This window comes from Aquarana catesbeiana, linkage group LG03 (assembly GCF_042186555.1).
Source record: "Aquarana catesbeiana isolate 2022-GZ linkage group LG03, ASM4218655v1, whole genome shotgun sequence".
NCBI classification, from domain to species: domain Eukaryota; kingdom Metazoa; phylum Chordata; class Amphibia; order Anura; family Ranidae; genus Aquarana; species Aquarana catesbeiana.
In genome coordinates, this window is record NC_133326.1 from 719,982,481 (window position 1) to 719,997,824 (window position 15,344).

Sequence of the window (15,344 nt, forward strand, 5' to 3'; positions counted from 1 at the left end):
TACACTCGGGTATGTGTATCTCGGCTCCAACGAAGCCCTGCAGTCTCGGTGCCATATTTGAATCTACCCACGGCTGTGTATGTCGGCGGCGAGTGCACAAAGCTGCACTGACATGGCTGGACTGGGGCAAAGTGGCACGGGCAAACCTGCACTGGCAAAGCTGCACTAACAAAGCTGCACTAACAAAGCTGCACTAACAAAGCTGCACTGGGGCAAGGCTGCACTGGGGCAAAGCTGCACTGACAAGGCTGCACTGACAAGGCTGCACTGACAAGGCTGCACTGACAAGGTCGCACTGACAAGGTCGCACTGACAAGGCTGCACTGACAAAGCTGCACTGACAAGGCTGCACTGACAAGACTGCACTGGGGCAAGGCTGCACTGACACTGAAAAGGCTGCAGATGGATACGATAAGGCTGCATTGATGGGCATTTTAATGTAAGTTTTTTTTCCTTAAACTTCCCTCCTAAAAGTTTTTTTTCCTTAAAATTTCCTCCTAAACTTGGGGTGCGTGTTATACGCCGATAAATACGGTATATATAAACCTTCACCATGCGATTGTCTCCTAGCCATCATGACCGAAATACATATGAAGTTGTTTTCTGAAGCTGTCAGCCATAGCCCCGCTTTTTTTTTCAGCTGTTGATTCTCTTTTTTCATGAAAGTGATCAGAGCGGCTGATTAGCTGCTGGATCGCTTTTAGCAGCAGCAGAAGTGGTCATCCTGCCCATAACCACCGCTTACCGGTGTTTCTTGAGCTTACCGTTCTAACGACCTGCTGGTTCAACGCAGCTGGTCATAGAGGTGAACAGTACACATGTGCAGAGTGAGAAAAATTATTTTTGTTTTGTTTTGATTCCTTATTTTACATAAATTATTCATTTAACTTGGGTGGTGGAGATGGATTTGCTGATCCACATTACTTTAGATAAGATTTCTAAGTTCACTGCCATATGGTAACTGTGGACAACCTTCAAAAGCTCTCAACTATACATGAGACGCCACGTGATTTATTAGGACTATTTAACCACTAACCCTGTGGGGTTACCTTTGTGTTACACTTCGGGTGCGACACGCCTTGCTGTATGATCTGCTAGACCATGGGTCTTCAAACTACGGCCCTCCAGTTGTTCAGGAACTTCAATTCCCATCATGCCTAGTCTTGTCTGTGAATGTCAGAGTTTCACAATGCCTCATGGGACGTGTAGTTCTGCAACAGCTGGAGGATCTTCGTTTGAGGATCCCTGTGCTAGACACTGGAGAGAGCAGCTGGTGATGTCCTCACCCCCTCTTCTTTATTTGACCATGTCCTCCTTCTCACCCCTCCCTCTGCCCCCCAACCTTCCCTTCACCCCCCCCCCTTTTTTTTTGTTCTCCCTCTCACCCACCCTGCCTGCTCAGCTCACTTGACCAGAGCCCATTATTCTGTATGGACTTCACCAGTTCTCGGAGGAGGGTATTATTAATTGTTAGCACTGGTTCATTTGGTCTCCCCCCCCCCCTTTTTTTTTTTTGTTGGCTGTTCACCTTCTGGACTTTCTCAGTCAGAGCGCCACTGTTATTACTTGCACTTGTGACTTTTTAAAGTATATGTAAACTTAATAAACTGTTTATGCAAAAAAAAAAAAAATATTTGTTTAATTTGTTTTCGGAATTTGTTTTGTTTATTCGAGAAATGGTGGAAGAAACCTGCGCTAATGAGCCAAACGTGATAAAAGATTAAATTCACAAAGATGCAGCTGCAAAAAAAACTCCAAATATCCATGAAGTGATAAACATATAAATAAAAAAATTTTTTTGCGCTAGCAATAATGTGATTAATAAAAAGATGCCTAGGAGACACAATGTGTGTGTGAATCACTGCGAAAATAAAAGTGACAAGTGTATGAAATCCTTTCTCAAGGATCCAACAAAATATTTACATAATCTGAATATAAATTATAAATAATCACACATCCAAGTGACACCTGTAATCAGTCCGTGAATAAGTTCAACAAATAAGGTAAAGAAAAAAATCCATTTGATATATCTCATCACAAAATCAGGAAAATAATGAGCTGAAGGGACTGTTTCCGGATAATAGATGTACGCTTACCCCAATAGTTGGACCTCCTCTGTGGCAAGGTCGTATGGGCTTGCAGATATAGCCCTCTGCAGGGACAGATGGGAAGTTGATATCCGGGTCTTTGTCAGCGTGTGCCACCGACTCCAATATGGTCCGGTCAATCTAACTGCTCCGACATCAAAGGGGGGGCTCAGGAATGGAAGAGTCTGGCAGGTGATCCCCCTGCAGCGCAGCGCTGTCTTTTCTCCCAGTAGTTTTGTTTATTCAAATCAATTCGAAATTGCCTAATTCAGTCAACTTGAACTCAAGTCGACCAAATACAGAACGTTTGAAACTATTTGAATTCCACTCTAAACTGAATTTATTCTATTCGAAATTTGATTTTTGGAAGATTACTATTATTATTATACAGGATTTATATAGCGCCAACAGTTTACGCAGCGCTTTACAATATAAAAGGGAGACAATACAGTTATAATATAATAAGATACAGGAGGACTAAGAGGGCCTTGCTCAGAAGAGCTTACAATCTAATAGGGTGGGGCAGGTGGTACAAACTGTGGGAAATGAGCTGATGGAAGTGGTAGGAGATTAGTTAGAGATGTTATAAGCTTTCCTGAAGAGATGAGGTTTCAGGGATCGCCTGAAGGTAGCAAGAGTAGGGGATAGCCAGACAGGTGGAGGTAGCGAGTTCCAGAGGATGGGAGAGGCTCTGGAGAAATCCTGGAGATGAGCATGAGAGGAGGAGATGAGAGAGCTTGAGAGTAGGAGGTCTTGAGAAGAGCAGAGAGGACAATTTGGGTGATATTTGGAGACAAGATTGTGATGTAGCTCAGGGCAGAGTTGTGAATGGCTTTGTATGTTGTGGTTAGTATTTTTAATTTAATTTGCTGGGTGATTGGGAGCCAGTGTAGGGATTGGAGGAGAGGGGTGGTGGTCAGTGTAGGGATTGGAGGAGAGGGTTGGCAGGCACTGAGTGGTTGGTAAGGTGGATAAGTCTGGCAGCAGCATTCATGATAGACTGAAGAGGGGATAGCCTATGGAGAGGCAGGCCAAGGAGAAGAGAGTTGCCATAGTCAAGGCGAGAGATAACAAGGGAGTGAATGAGGAGCTTGGTAGTTTCATTTGTTAAAAAGGGGTGAATTTTAGAGATGTTACGGAGGTGAATTCTACAAACTTTTGACAACGATTGGATTTGAGGCTTAAATGACAAGTCAGAGTCTAGGATTACACCTAGTACCCTGGCGTGAGGGGAGGGACTGATGGTTGCATTGTTGATTTTGATGGAAAAGTCATGGAGGGGGGCACGGGCGGGGGGGAATATTAATAGCTCAGTTTTAGAGAGATTTAGTTTAAGGAAGTGGTGCGACATCCATGCTGATATGTCAGTTAGTAAGTTAGTAATGTGAGCGGAGACTGAAGGAGTGAGGTGAGGAGTAGACAGATAGATTTGGGTGTCGTTGGCGTATAAGTGGTATTGGAAGTCGTGGGCGGTTATCAAGTGAACAAGGGAGTAGGTGTAGATAGAGAAGAAAAAAATCTCCAAAGACACTGCGCTCACTCTGTACAATTAGCAGCTCACACAACAAATAAGGAAATTTGTCAATAATGCAGGTATATATAGTGTAGCGCTGATTAAGGTGATGATTTTTACAAATTTCAAAGAAATATCAAACAGTTATTCCTAACTCCATGTATTCCATAATGAGAGGGGACTCCAATAAGCATCTGTTGCATATATAATATAAAAATAAAATATAAAAACTGAAAGTCCCGCACAGGTAATGGGGTTATACACCCCGTGGATATCAAACTAAAGGAAATGATATGTAATAAATGGATCCTCCGTATGGAAGCAATGCAGGCTTACCAGAACTGTTGGACTCCAAAGACATGCTGGTAGGTTAATTGGCTTCTGTCCAAAATTGGCCCTAGTATATGAATGGGGACCTTTGATTGAGGGTAGGGACTGATGTGAGTGTGCGATGTACAGGGTTAGGAACAAGGGTCAGGGTTGTAGACACACACTCACTCAGGTTGAACTGGATGGACTGGTGTCTTTATTCAACCTTACTAACTATGTAACTATGTAACTATGTGACTCAGAGAGACATATGTCACCTGAGTCAATAACGCTTGTATTGCCACCATGCAATGAAGTGGGGTTTCCCAATGAAACGTTGTGGAATCCAAATGTTGTTCTAGGACTCTCGGCAGACCTCTAGTGTGATAACGTTTTTAAAAGTAAATTTATTGAAAAGTAATACACTTACATTTTCCGTATTAAAAAGCGCTTATAGTAAAATAGTGGCAGGCAGTGGAGTCTCCTGACGCGTTTCGTCTACTCAGACCCCAGATGAAGTCAATACAAGCGTTATTGACTCAGGTGACATATGTCTCTATGAGTCCAACAGTTCCGGTAAGCCTGCATTGCTTCCATACGGAGGATCCATTTATTACATATCATTTCCTTTAGTTTGGTATCCACGGGGTGTATAACCCCATTACCTGTGCGGGACTTTCAGTTTTTATATTTTATTTTTATATTATATATGCAACAGATGCTTATTGGAGTCCCCTCTCATTATGGAATACATGGAGTTAGGAATAACTGTTTGATACTTCTTTGAAATTTGTAAAAATCATCACCTTAATCAGCGCTACACTATATATACCTGTAGATAGAGAAGAGAAGGGGTCCAAGAACAGAGCCTTGGGGACCCCCACAGAAAGGGGCAATGGAGAGGAGGAGACAGAGTTGTAGGTGACACTGAAGGAGCGCTGTGATAAATAGGCAGAGAACCAGGAGAGAGCAGAATCCCGGAGGCTAAGGGAATGTAGTTTATTGAGAAGGAGCGGGTGGTCAACAGTATCAAAGGCCGCAGAGAGGTCAAGTAGTAGGAGTATGGAGTACTGGCCGTTGGTTTTAGCAGTTAGTAAATCGTTAGTGAGTTTTAGTAAGGTAGTTTCTGTGGAGTGCTGTGAGCAAAAGCCAGACTGTAAGGGGTCAAGAAGGTTATTTTCATTGAGGTAGGAGCTAAGACGGTTGTAGACTAAGTGTTCTAGAAGTTTAGAGGTAAATGGGAGCAATGAGATGGGTCTTAAGTTGTTCAGGTTGGTGGGGTCCAGTGAGGGCTTTTTAAGTATGGGAGTGATCTGTGCATGTTTTAGAGGGGAGGGGAAAATGCCACTAGAGAGGGAGAGATTGAAGATGTGGGTGAGGGAGCATAGGATAGAAGAAGAGGGTGACCGTAGTAGTTGTGAGGGAACAGGATCCAGGGGACAATTGGTTAAGTGGGCATCTGAGAAAAGTTTTGTAACCTCTTCAGTAGTAGCCAATTCAAAAGAGGAGAGTGTTGAATGTGCTGTTAGGCCAGGTATGTTGTGTGGGGAAGATGTATGCACAGTGGAGATGTCCTCACGAATTGCATCAATCTTGTATTTGAAGTGAAGTGGCAATCTCTTGGGCAGTGAGTGAGTTAGTGGGTAGAGGGGGGTGGGGGACGAAGCAGAGAGTTAAAGGTTGAGAAGAGCCGACGGGGACTGGATGATAAGGAATTAAAAAGAGAGACAAAGTAGGCTTGTTTGGCAGCACTGAGGCAGGAATTGTATTTGAGAAGGGCAGATTTATATAGGGTGAAGTCTTGCAGGCATTTGGTTTTACGGCACAGTCGTTCAAGAGCACGGCAAAGTCTCTTGAGATTTCTAGTGTTGTCAGTTTGCCAGGGTTGTAATGGTCGGGGCCTGATTCTGCGTGTGGTTAGAGGAGCAAGTGCATCTAGTGATGATGAGAGTGAACTGTTGTAGACAGAGGTGGCCAGGTCAGGACAGGACAGGGGAGAGATTATGTCATATAGGTGGTCAGTAGCAGAATAGAGAAGAGAAGTTTTAAACTGGCAAAGGTTTCTACAAGTAATTGTTTGCTGCTTGGAGGGATGGGTGGTTGGAGGCAAGGATACAGTGAAAGTAATGAGGTTGTGATCAGATAGAGGAAAGGGGGTGTTGGTGAGGTTGGCAGGGTTGCAGAGATGGGAGAATACAAGGTCAAGGGTATTACCATTGGAGTGGGTGGAAGTATGTGTCCATTGGGTTAGGTCAAAAGATGAGGTTAAGTCGAGAAGTTTAGCTGTAGTTGGGCTGTTAACATTGACATGAATGTTAAAGTCACCAAGAATAATGGTGGGTATTTCAGAGGAGAGAAAGTAGGGTAGCCAGGCAGCAAAGTCATCAAAAAAGTGCGATACCGGTCCTGGAGGCCTATAAATTGCTGCAATCCTCAGAGAAACGGGAGAAATCAGATGAATACAGTGCATCTCGAAAGATGAGAGGGATAGAGAGGGAGGGACAGGAAGGACTTGGAAGGTGCTTTGTGGGGACAGAAGGAAGCCAACTTCACCTCCTTTCTGTCTGTTGGGTCTGGGGGAGTGAGTCCAATGGAGACCACCATGGGAGAGGGCAGCGGGAGAAGCTGAGTCAAAATTTTGAAGCCAGGTTTCTGTTATGGCGAGTATGTTAAAGCGATGAGAGATGAAGAGGTCATGTGCAGATGTTAGCTTGTTACAGATGGAGCGGGCGTTCCAAAGGGTGCACGAAATTGGTGGGCTGCTTTGAGGAAGCAGAGGGATAGAAATTAAACTGAGTGGATTGTGGAGGTTGCCAAAGGGGGAGGGGAATTGGATATGTGGCTTGCAGTTGGAAAATGGCGGACCAAGATTAGGAGAAATGTCACCTGAGACTAGGAGAAGGAGGAGGGCAAGAAAGGCAAGGCGGGAGTGGGATGTGCATGAGCGCACGTGTCTAGTGGCCCTGGTGTTTATGTCAGCATGTGGATGCAGCAAATGCAGGAGATGATGGGTGCCATAGTAGGGAGAGGGTAGGAGTGAGGGTGATATGTACATGCTGCAGGGAAGAGAGGAGGGGTAGAGTAAAGATAATTTGAGGATAGAAGACACCAATGTGAGAAGGAAGATAATAAGGTGCATGTTAGTGGATAGAGAGTGGGAAACTGACTTTATATAAAATATATTAAAAAAAAAAAAGGCAAAGGCTGGTTTGCGCGTCGTCTTGCAGAGTGGTGCAGAGTTCTTTTTGTATCTTCATCCAGCTTTTAGTTATCCTTCTTTTCGGTAAACTGCGTCGGTGAAACTGCACATCACTGGTGACAGAGCCATGGTGTCTGTGCCTTGCCCCTGTTTTCGCCACCCCATAGGCTGCTCTAAATTTATAGGGAGACTAAGCAGGCATGCTTTTCTCAGTTGGTCATTATTGGGTCTGATTTGAGACACCTGAATATGAGAGAGGAGATGGCCAATACCAGACCAGCTACAGACACAGGCTAGGGTCGTAATTACCTCTCTTGATCACTCAAGCCAAAATGGGGTTGAGAATCAACCACCAGTAATATTGCTATTGCAGTGGGGTTGGTTTAGAGCTAGCATTAAATATAGAAGTCTAAAGATATGGCAGCAGAAGACATTTACCAAAAATGTTAAAAGCAATGTCAGTTCAGTAGAGATGTACAGATGGATAGAAGATGTTTACCTGACATGATCAGAATTGATAACTGCGTCGGTGAAACTGCGCATCACTCGTGACAGAGCCACTCAGGACAGGGCCACGATGTCTGCGCCACCCCATAGGCTGCTCTAAATTTATAGGGAGACTAAGCAGGCATGCTTTTCTCAGTTGGTCATTATTGGGTCTGTATGTATGGCAGTGTTTCTCAACTCCAGTCCTCAAGGCGCCCCAACAGGTCATGTTTTCAGGCTTATCATTGTTTTGCACAGGTGATTTGATCAGTTTCACTGCCTTAGTAATTACCACAGCTGTTTCATTTGAGGGAAATCCTGAAAACACTACACGTTGGTGCGCCTTGGGGACTGGAGTTGATATGTATGGTATGGTTATATGGCTCAACCCCACATTTCCTCACTTTTATGACCTGCCGGATGCCTGCTTATGGGCTGTAAAGGGATTAAAACACATACATCAATTATATGACCAAGGCCAATTTAAGTCTTTTCTAACACTACGAAAGGAACTCGGGATACTCAACGCATGGAATTTTAAATATCTCCAATTGAAACATGCAGCCATGTCCCAATTAGGGCTTAGAGACGTTTTCTTCCAAAAACTCCACCTTGGGAGGAACCTTAATACAACCAGAACACACAGGTCTGACCTCCACTTACTATAAGGTATTGGGACAATGTAACCCCACTAGACTTCAGGCTCTGAAAAGCCAATGGGTAGCAAGTATACCAGATCTCACAGATGAAAATTGGGAAGAACTTCTTAATACATATTTTGTCACTACAATCTCTGCTAGGGACAGAATGATACAAATCTTTCATAGGATTTATTATACTCCGTATGAAGAAACTAACCACAACCCTTTGCCACAAACGTCATTAGAACACAGGTGACCTACTCCACATTCTCTGGAGTTGCGAAAAATATGACCATTTCGATCACAAGTAACTCACTTTATTGCAACTAACTTTAATTCACCCAATATTTGCAGCCCAAAGTGGTGTATATTGGCGGTTCTCGAGGATGTGGCGTTGAGCTCATATCAAGAACAATTTCTGCGCTTCTTACCCTGTTTCCCCGAAAATAAGACCTAGCAGGATTGTCGGGGATGGCTGCAATATAAGCCCTACCCCCCAAATAAGCCCTAGTTAAAGTCCTTGTAGGTCTTGTTTTCAGGGTAGGGCTTATTTTCGGGGAAAGAGGGTAGGGCTTATTTGGGGGGTAGGGCTTATATTGCAGCCAACACCGACAATCACGCTAGGTCTTATTTTCAGGGAAACAGGGTATTATACTATGACAGGAAAACGATAACTTTGCAGTGGATATATTCTACATCAATCTCCCTTAACCAGTGGAAAACCTTCATTAACCAGGTATTACCGATTATATAAACTCACAATATGAAGCTAGGGGGTGTGCTGGTAAATTCATGAAGATATGGGGAGAATGGACTGAACTTACAGATACATGCGAATTCCCTGAATGATGGGCTGATCTTGGGGTGTGAAGACAATGCGATGTGTATGATGGGCTATGAAGGGGACTACTACTATGGATACTCCTATTTGCCTGTGTTATATTTGAGGAATTAGACTTGAATAGGTTTAAGTTTATACTGTCGATTGCTATATGTGCAAGTGCTTACCCTGTTTCCCCGAAAATAAGACCTAGCGTGATTGTCAGTGATTACTGCAATATAAGCCCTACCCCCCAAGTAAGCCCTACCCTGTTTCCCCGAAAATAAGCCCTACCCTGAAAATAAGACCTACAAGGACTTTAACTAGGGCTTATTTGGGGGTGGGGCTTATATTGCAGCCATCACCGACAATCACGCTAGGTCTTATTTTCAGGGAAACAGGGTAGTTAGATAAGGCTGTTTAGTTTGTAACTGTGAACTATTGTTATTCGTCCAAGAATTGCTGGGGAAAAAAACATTCCGTTATGAACATATGTAGAATATAAGTGTAAACTTTCTTGAGAGAAACACATCTGATACTGACTAATGCCCTGTACACACGGTCGGATTTTCCGACGGAAAATGTGTGATAGGACCCTGTTGTCAGGAAATTCCGGCCGTGTGTGGGCTCCATCACACATTTTCCATCGTTTTTTTTTCCGACACACAAAGTTTGAGAGCAGGCTATAAAATTTTCCGACAACAAAATCCGTTGTCGGAAATTCCGATCGTGTGTACACAAATCCGACGGACAAAGTGCCACGCATGCTCAGAATAAATAAAGGGATGAAAGCTATTGGCCACTGCCCCGTTTATAGTCCCGACGTACGTGTTTTACGTCACCGCGTTCAGAACGATCGGATTTTCCGACAACTTTGTGTGACCGTGTGTATGCAAGACAAGTTTGAGCCAACATACGTCGGAAAAAAATCCTAGGATTTTGTTGTCGGAATGTCCGAACAAAGTCCGACCGTGTGTACGAGGCATAATTGTTATATGTACATTGAATTGACTATGCACTACGTTGTTATTATATCCTGTATGTGATAAAGATTAATAAAAAACACTGTTTAAAAAAAAAAAAAAAGTGTCCGATCTGTCCGCCTCAATGTCGCAGTACTGCTAAAAACTGCAGATCACCGTCATTACTAGTAAAAAAAAAAAATAATAATAAAAATGCCATAAAACTTTCCCCTAGTTTGTAGAAAATTTTGCACAAACCAATCTTTTTTTTTACCAAAAATATGTAGAAGAATACCGGCCTAAACTGAGGAAGAAATTTGTTTTTTAAAAACATTTTTGGGGGTATTTATTATAGCAAAAAGTAAAAAAAAAATATTGTTTTTTTTCAAAATTGTCGCTCTTTTTTTTGTTTATAGCAGTGGTTCTCAACCTTTCTAGTGCCGTGACCCCTTGATAAAATTTCCCAAGTCGTGAGGACCCCTAACAGTAAAATTATTTTTGTAGCGTGGGTTGTCAGCACCCAAGGCAAGACAAGTAATTTGCACCCCTAACCCATGGACATTTAGCGCTCCCCGAGTCCCTTCCACTCTTACAGTATTAAACCCCTTATGGTACATTTTAGGATGTACCACTCTCTTTGTTCCTTTCTTTCCCTTTTATCTCTCTCTGTATCCTAATGTCTTGTATTTTTCCCCCCATCCCTCTCTTTAGCCATCTTTCTTGTTCTTGCTCTTATTTTTTCTCTCCCTTTTTCTTTGTCCTTCCCCCCCTCTTTTCCTCTCCCTTCCATGTATTCTCTATTCTTACTCCTTGGTGGGGGGGTGGGGGTATGGGATGAGTGGCAGTGTTGGGGGGAGTTCTGTTTAGCCAACTTGGGTGCTCTTGATCAAAGTCATCTGCTGATCTGAGAACTGTAGTGGGGACTTTTAATGGCAACTCTAATCACAGGTAGTTTTAATCACTGTGTCTCCAGCTCTGTGGTGTCTCACAGTAGTAACACCTATGCCGAAATCAGGGGATAGGGTCTCCTCCAGCCTTTCCCACTTCACATTCCTCACCAGTCAACTGACTTCTAGTCTCTGCCCCCCAGCCATGCTGTGAACTGAATGGGTGGCTGCGAAGAGGATGAGTGGGCGGCCACAGGCTCCAGGAAAAGCTCAGTTGGGCAGCCGCGAAAAAGCTGGGAGAGTGGTGCGGGCTTCAGGAACAGCCCAGGATTCAGTGACCCCTGGCAAATCGTAATTCGACCCCCAGGTTGAGAACCACTGGTTTATAGCATAAAAAAACAAAAAAAACACAGAGGTGATCAAATACCACCAAAAGAAAGCTCTATTTGTGGGGAAAAAAGGACGTCAATTTTGTTTGGGTGCAACGTTGCACGTCCGCGCAATTGTCAGTTAAAGCGACGCAGCGCCGAATCGTAAAAAAATGGCCTGGTCATTAGGGGGGCAAAATCTTCCAGTCTGTAAGTGGTTAATGAAAACATAATTGATTTTCATCATAGTTTTTTGTCAGTGGAGAAAAATGTGGTGTACATTTAGTTTTTTGTTTTCGTCACTGTAAAAAAAATGCCGCTGATGAAATTTTTTTGGTTGAAAATGTTTACGAAATTAACACTGATGAAGAGTCAACATAGGACACACATAAGACCCGCACTATGTGTTGGGCAGGTTTCATTCTGTTACTGGGAGGGAGGTAACAGAGGTACGCTGACTGGTGGGCGCCGTGTGGTTCATCCCGCTGCCCCTAATACACCACAAGTACAGCACTGAATGTAGAGCGAGGGGACAACTCATAGAAAAGAGATTCAGCTTCATATTACTTGCAGTGTCAGCTCATCTCTAAGCCTTAATGATGAACTTTGCTCATGACTGCAGTTCCTGCCGGGCCCCGGGCACTGGTGCTCATGGTGTAAGGGTGTGCTAGGCCCCCCACCCCCCACGTGGTGTAGTCAGAGTATCAGTCACAATCTGAGTTCCACCATCATCTCTCGTCTTTCCTCCCCTTCATACCTGTGCTCAGATCCCAATATCTTATACATATATAAAACCCATCACGTGCTGAAGGGGTGTGGCTACAAATTCTGGATGAACCCTCTGCACATTGCTAGATACCGTTTCTATCCTACAACTTGTGTCTATCTGCCCCATATTGGCACTATATCCACTGGAGTATTTGTATTTTGCACAGCAAATATTCAATGCACTATGGAAACCTGGTGTACAGAACACCCCAGAAATGTCATTTCCTGCCGCTGTGATTGGCTCACTGAATATCTCACATTTGCACACAAGTACAGTATTAGGCACCCCCTTTTTGGTGGATATCTTTCAAAGGGTTAATTTTTTCCAAAAGGATGCAAACACAGCAACTGTCCTCAATAGAATACTGAAATTGCACCAGGTGGTTATAATGAGTGCCGACCCTCCCACTCAGGAATCAGTCTGGAAAGGACATGGTGGAACACACAGCTTTTTCTTCAGAACAAAAATAAAAGGAATTGGCAACAAAGTTGTTTTTTTTTTTTTTGTAATATTTATATATCATCCAGATAGCAGTATATTGTAGAAATACAAAAATGTCTGTTATATTCCCAGGAGATGAACATTGTCCTACAGGAGATGTTTTTATTATATGTGTCCCTTCATATAACGAATCCTATGACTACAGTACAAGTCACAGCCCAGCCTCACCCTGTGTAGAGGACGTGACCCTCCCAACTGCATTCTTCTCCGGTGTCAGAGAATTTCATTTCATTTCCTCATCTACTGTCAGCGATGGCGTCTGGTGATCTGAGAGCCGAGCTGGAATGTTCCGTCTGTCTGAACATTTATACCGATCCTGTAATACTGAGATGTGGACACAACTTCTGCCGGGTCTGTATTGATCGTGTGCTGGATACACAGGAGGGGTCTGGAGGATATTCCTGTCCTGAATGTAGAGAGAAGTTTCCGGATCGGCCTGCACTGCACAGGAACATAACACTACGTAACATAGTGGAGAATTTCCTGTCTGCTCAACCAGATCGGGAGGAGTCCGGGGTCTTCTGTACTCACTGTGTGGACACTCCTGTACCTGCTGTTAGATCCTGTCTGCTCTGTGAGGTTTCTCTGTGTGATAAACACCTGAGAGTCCACAAAAACTCCCCAGAACACATCTTATGTGACCCCACCTTGTCCATGGAGAGCAGGAAATGCTCCGTCCATAAGAAGATCCTGGAGTATTACTGCACTGAGGATGTGACCTGTATCTGTGTGTCTTGTTGTATGATTGGAGAACATAAAGGACATGAGATGGAGTCACTGGATGAGGCTTCTGAGAAGAAGAAGGAGACACTGAGGAATGTTCTGCAGAAACTTCTGACAATGAGAGAGGAGATGGAGGAAAGAGTCCAGAGTCTGCAGGAACACAGGAGGAAAGTAGAAGAAGAAGCAGCTGGTGACACCGAGAGAGTCACTGTCCTGTTTAGAGATCTCAGGAGACGTCTGGAAGACCTGGAGAAGAGAGTCCTGAAGGAAATCTCCGGGAGGGCAGAGCGGATCTCCATCTTCATCCGGGATCTGGAAATAAAGAAGGAGGAGCTGTCCAGGAAGATGCGTCACATTGAGGAGCTGTGTAACATGACGGATCCACTGACTGTCTTACAGGAATCAGACACAGGTGACTTGTGTGATACTGAGGATGGAGATGATGAGGAATCAGACACAGGTGACTTATGTGATACTGAGGATGGAGATGATGAGGAATCAGACACAGGTGACTTGTGTGATACTGAGGATGGAGATAATGAGGACAGAGAGAGATATGAGGAACTCCTCCATGATGGAGGGGGTCTGGATGTGGCGGGGGTCTTACACACAGGTTTATCTGATATAATAACAGAGGTAAATGTATACTCCTATATACAGGGAGCTGCAGACATATTACTGGATGTAAACACAGCTCATAATAATCTACTGATATCAGATGACAGGAAAACTGTATCCAAGTCAGATATAAACCAGAATCACCCCAAAACACCAGAGAGATTTCAGTATTGTTCTCAGGTGTTAAGCAGTCAGAGTTTCTCCTCAGGGAGACATTACTGGGAAGTGGATGTCGGGGGGTCAGATAGATGGAGAGTCGGGATGTGTTACCCCAGTATAGAGAGGGGAGGGGGGGAGTCAGTGATTGGAAGGAATAAGATGTCCTGGGGATTGGACAGGGATGGTAATCAGTATTGGGTGATACATGACAATAATAAGATCCCTTTACCCACCAATCTCTCCAGTAACAGAGTCAGGATATATCTGGATTATGAGGCCGGACGGATCTCCTTTTATGATCTGTGTGACCCGATCCGACATCTCCACACCTTCACCACCACCTTCACTGAGCCCCTCCATGCTGTGTTATGGGTACCAAAAGGTTGTATAAAGATCTGTGGGGGGAAACTGGACATGTGAGAGCTCCGCCCAGAGACTGATGACATCATAGTAAGGGAGGGTCAGATCGGTTAAATATTCATCCAATGGGGCAGATGGTGGGGACTCCAGTCAGTGTCTCTTTTATTGTAGTTTGGGGTACAGTACAAATCAGGGTGCAGGGTTACAGAAATAGGAGGCTGTGCTACAAAATCATGCTGATCTGCAATGTAATAGAGGAAATAAATGAGTAGAATAGAAAAAGTCAGTTTATACTGTAGGTGTGAGATGTTTTTTTGGTTTGTTGATGTACAAAGTAACATTATTGTGTGACCGGGTGTACCCCTCTCAGGAGGACTGAACCCCCAAAAATGTGGAGGAGGGGAGATAAAGTTTAGGGTTAGAGTGAGAAAAGAGAACAAAACGGAAACGTCTGTCATCTATCTCCTCTATACAGGGTCGGGGGGTCTGAGCTCTGCAGTGCTCTATGTCGCCCCCTGGAAATTTACACCAGAACATGTTTTTATTAATGTCTCATCTTATCCAATCAGAGTTCTTGAACTTTGTGATGTCATTAAATCCCAATAGAACTTTTAGCTTAACTTTCAGCGCCTCCCAGCCCTTTAAGGGGTTTAGGGTGGCAGGAGGTGGGACGGGGCTTATGATCATGTGACCGCTGTGATTGGCTGTCACGGGGGGTCACAGGATTGGAAAGCTGCCGATCGCAAGCAGCGATCGGGAGCTTTCTGTTCGCCACCAGAAATATGCCGGCACTGGGCGCACACTCTCGGCACAGCTGTATTTGTCATATTGCACACAAATAGGCAGCCGCTCAGTACCAAGGCTCACCCTCTGAGAGGACGCATATTTGCATACTGTCGGCACCAACAGGTTAAATCTGATAAATACATTCCAAGGGCTTCA

The 15,344-nt window shown here is 44.1% G+C and overlaps 1 protein-coding gene across 1 annotated transcript; it reads left to right on the forward strand.

Moving 5' to 3' along the window:
* Window positions 1–12,767: 12,767 nt before the first annotated feature.
* LOC141133717 (E3 ubiquitin/ISG15 ligase TRIM25-like) lies at window positions 12,768–14,777 on the forward strand. The gene has a single exon (XM_073623238.1). The coding sequence runs from the start codon at window positions 12,795–12,797 to the stop codon at window positions 14,460–14,462; it is 1,668 nt and encodes a 555-aa protein (XP_073479339.1). The 5' UTR covers window positions 12,768–12,794; the 3' UTR covers window positions 14,463–14,777.
* The last annotated feature ends 567 nt before the right edge of the window (window positions 14,778–15,344 follow it).

Coding starts and splice junctions, on each gene's coding strand:
- LOC141133717 (XM_073623238.1), top strand. CDS start 12,795: ATGGCGTCTGGTGATCTGAGAGCCGAGCTGGAATGTTCCGTCTGTCTG.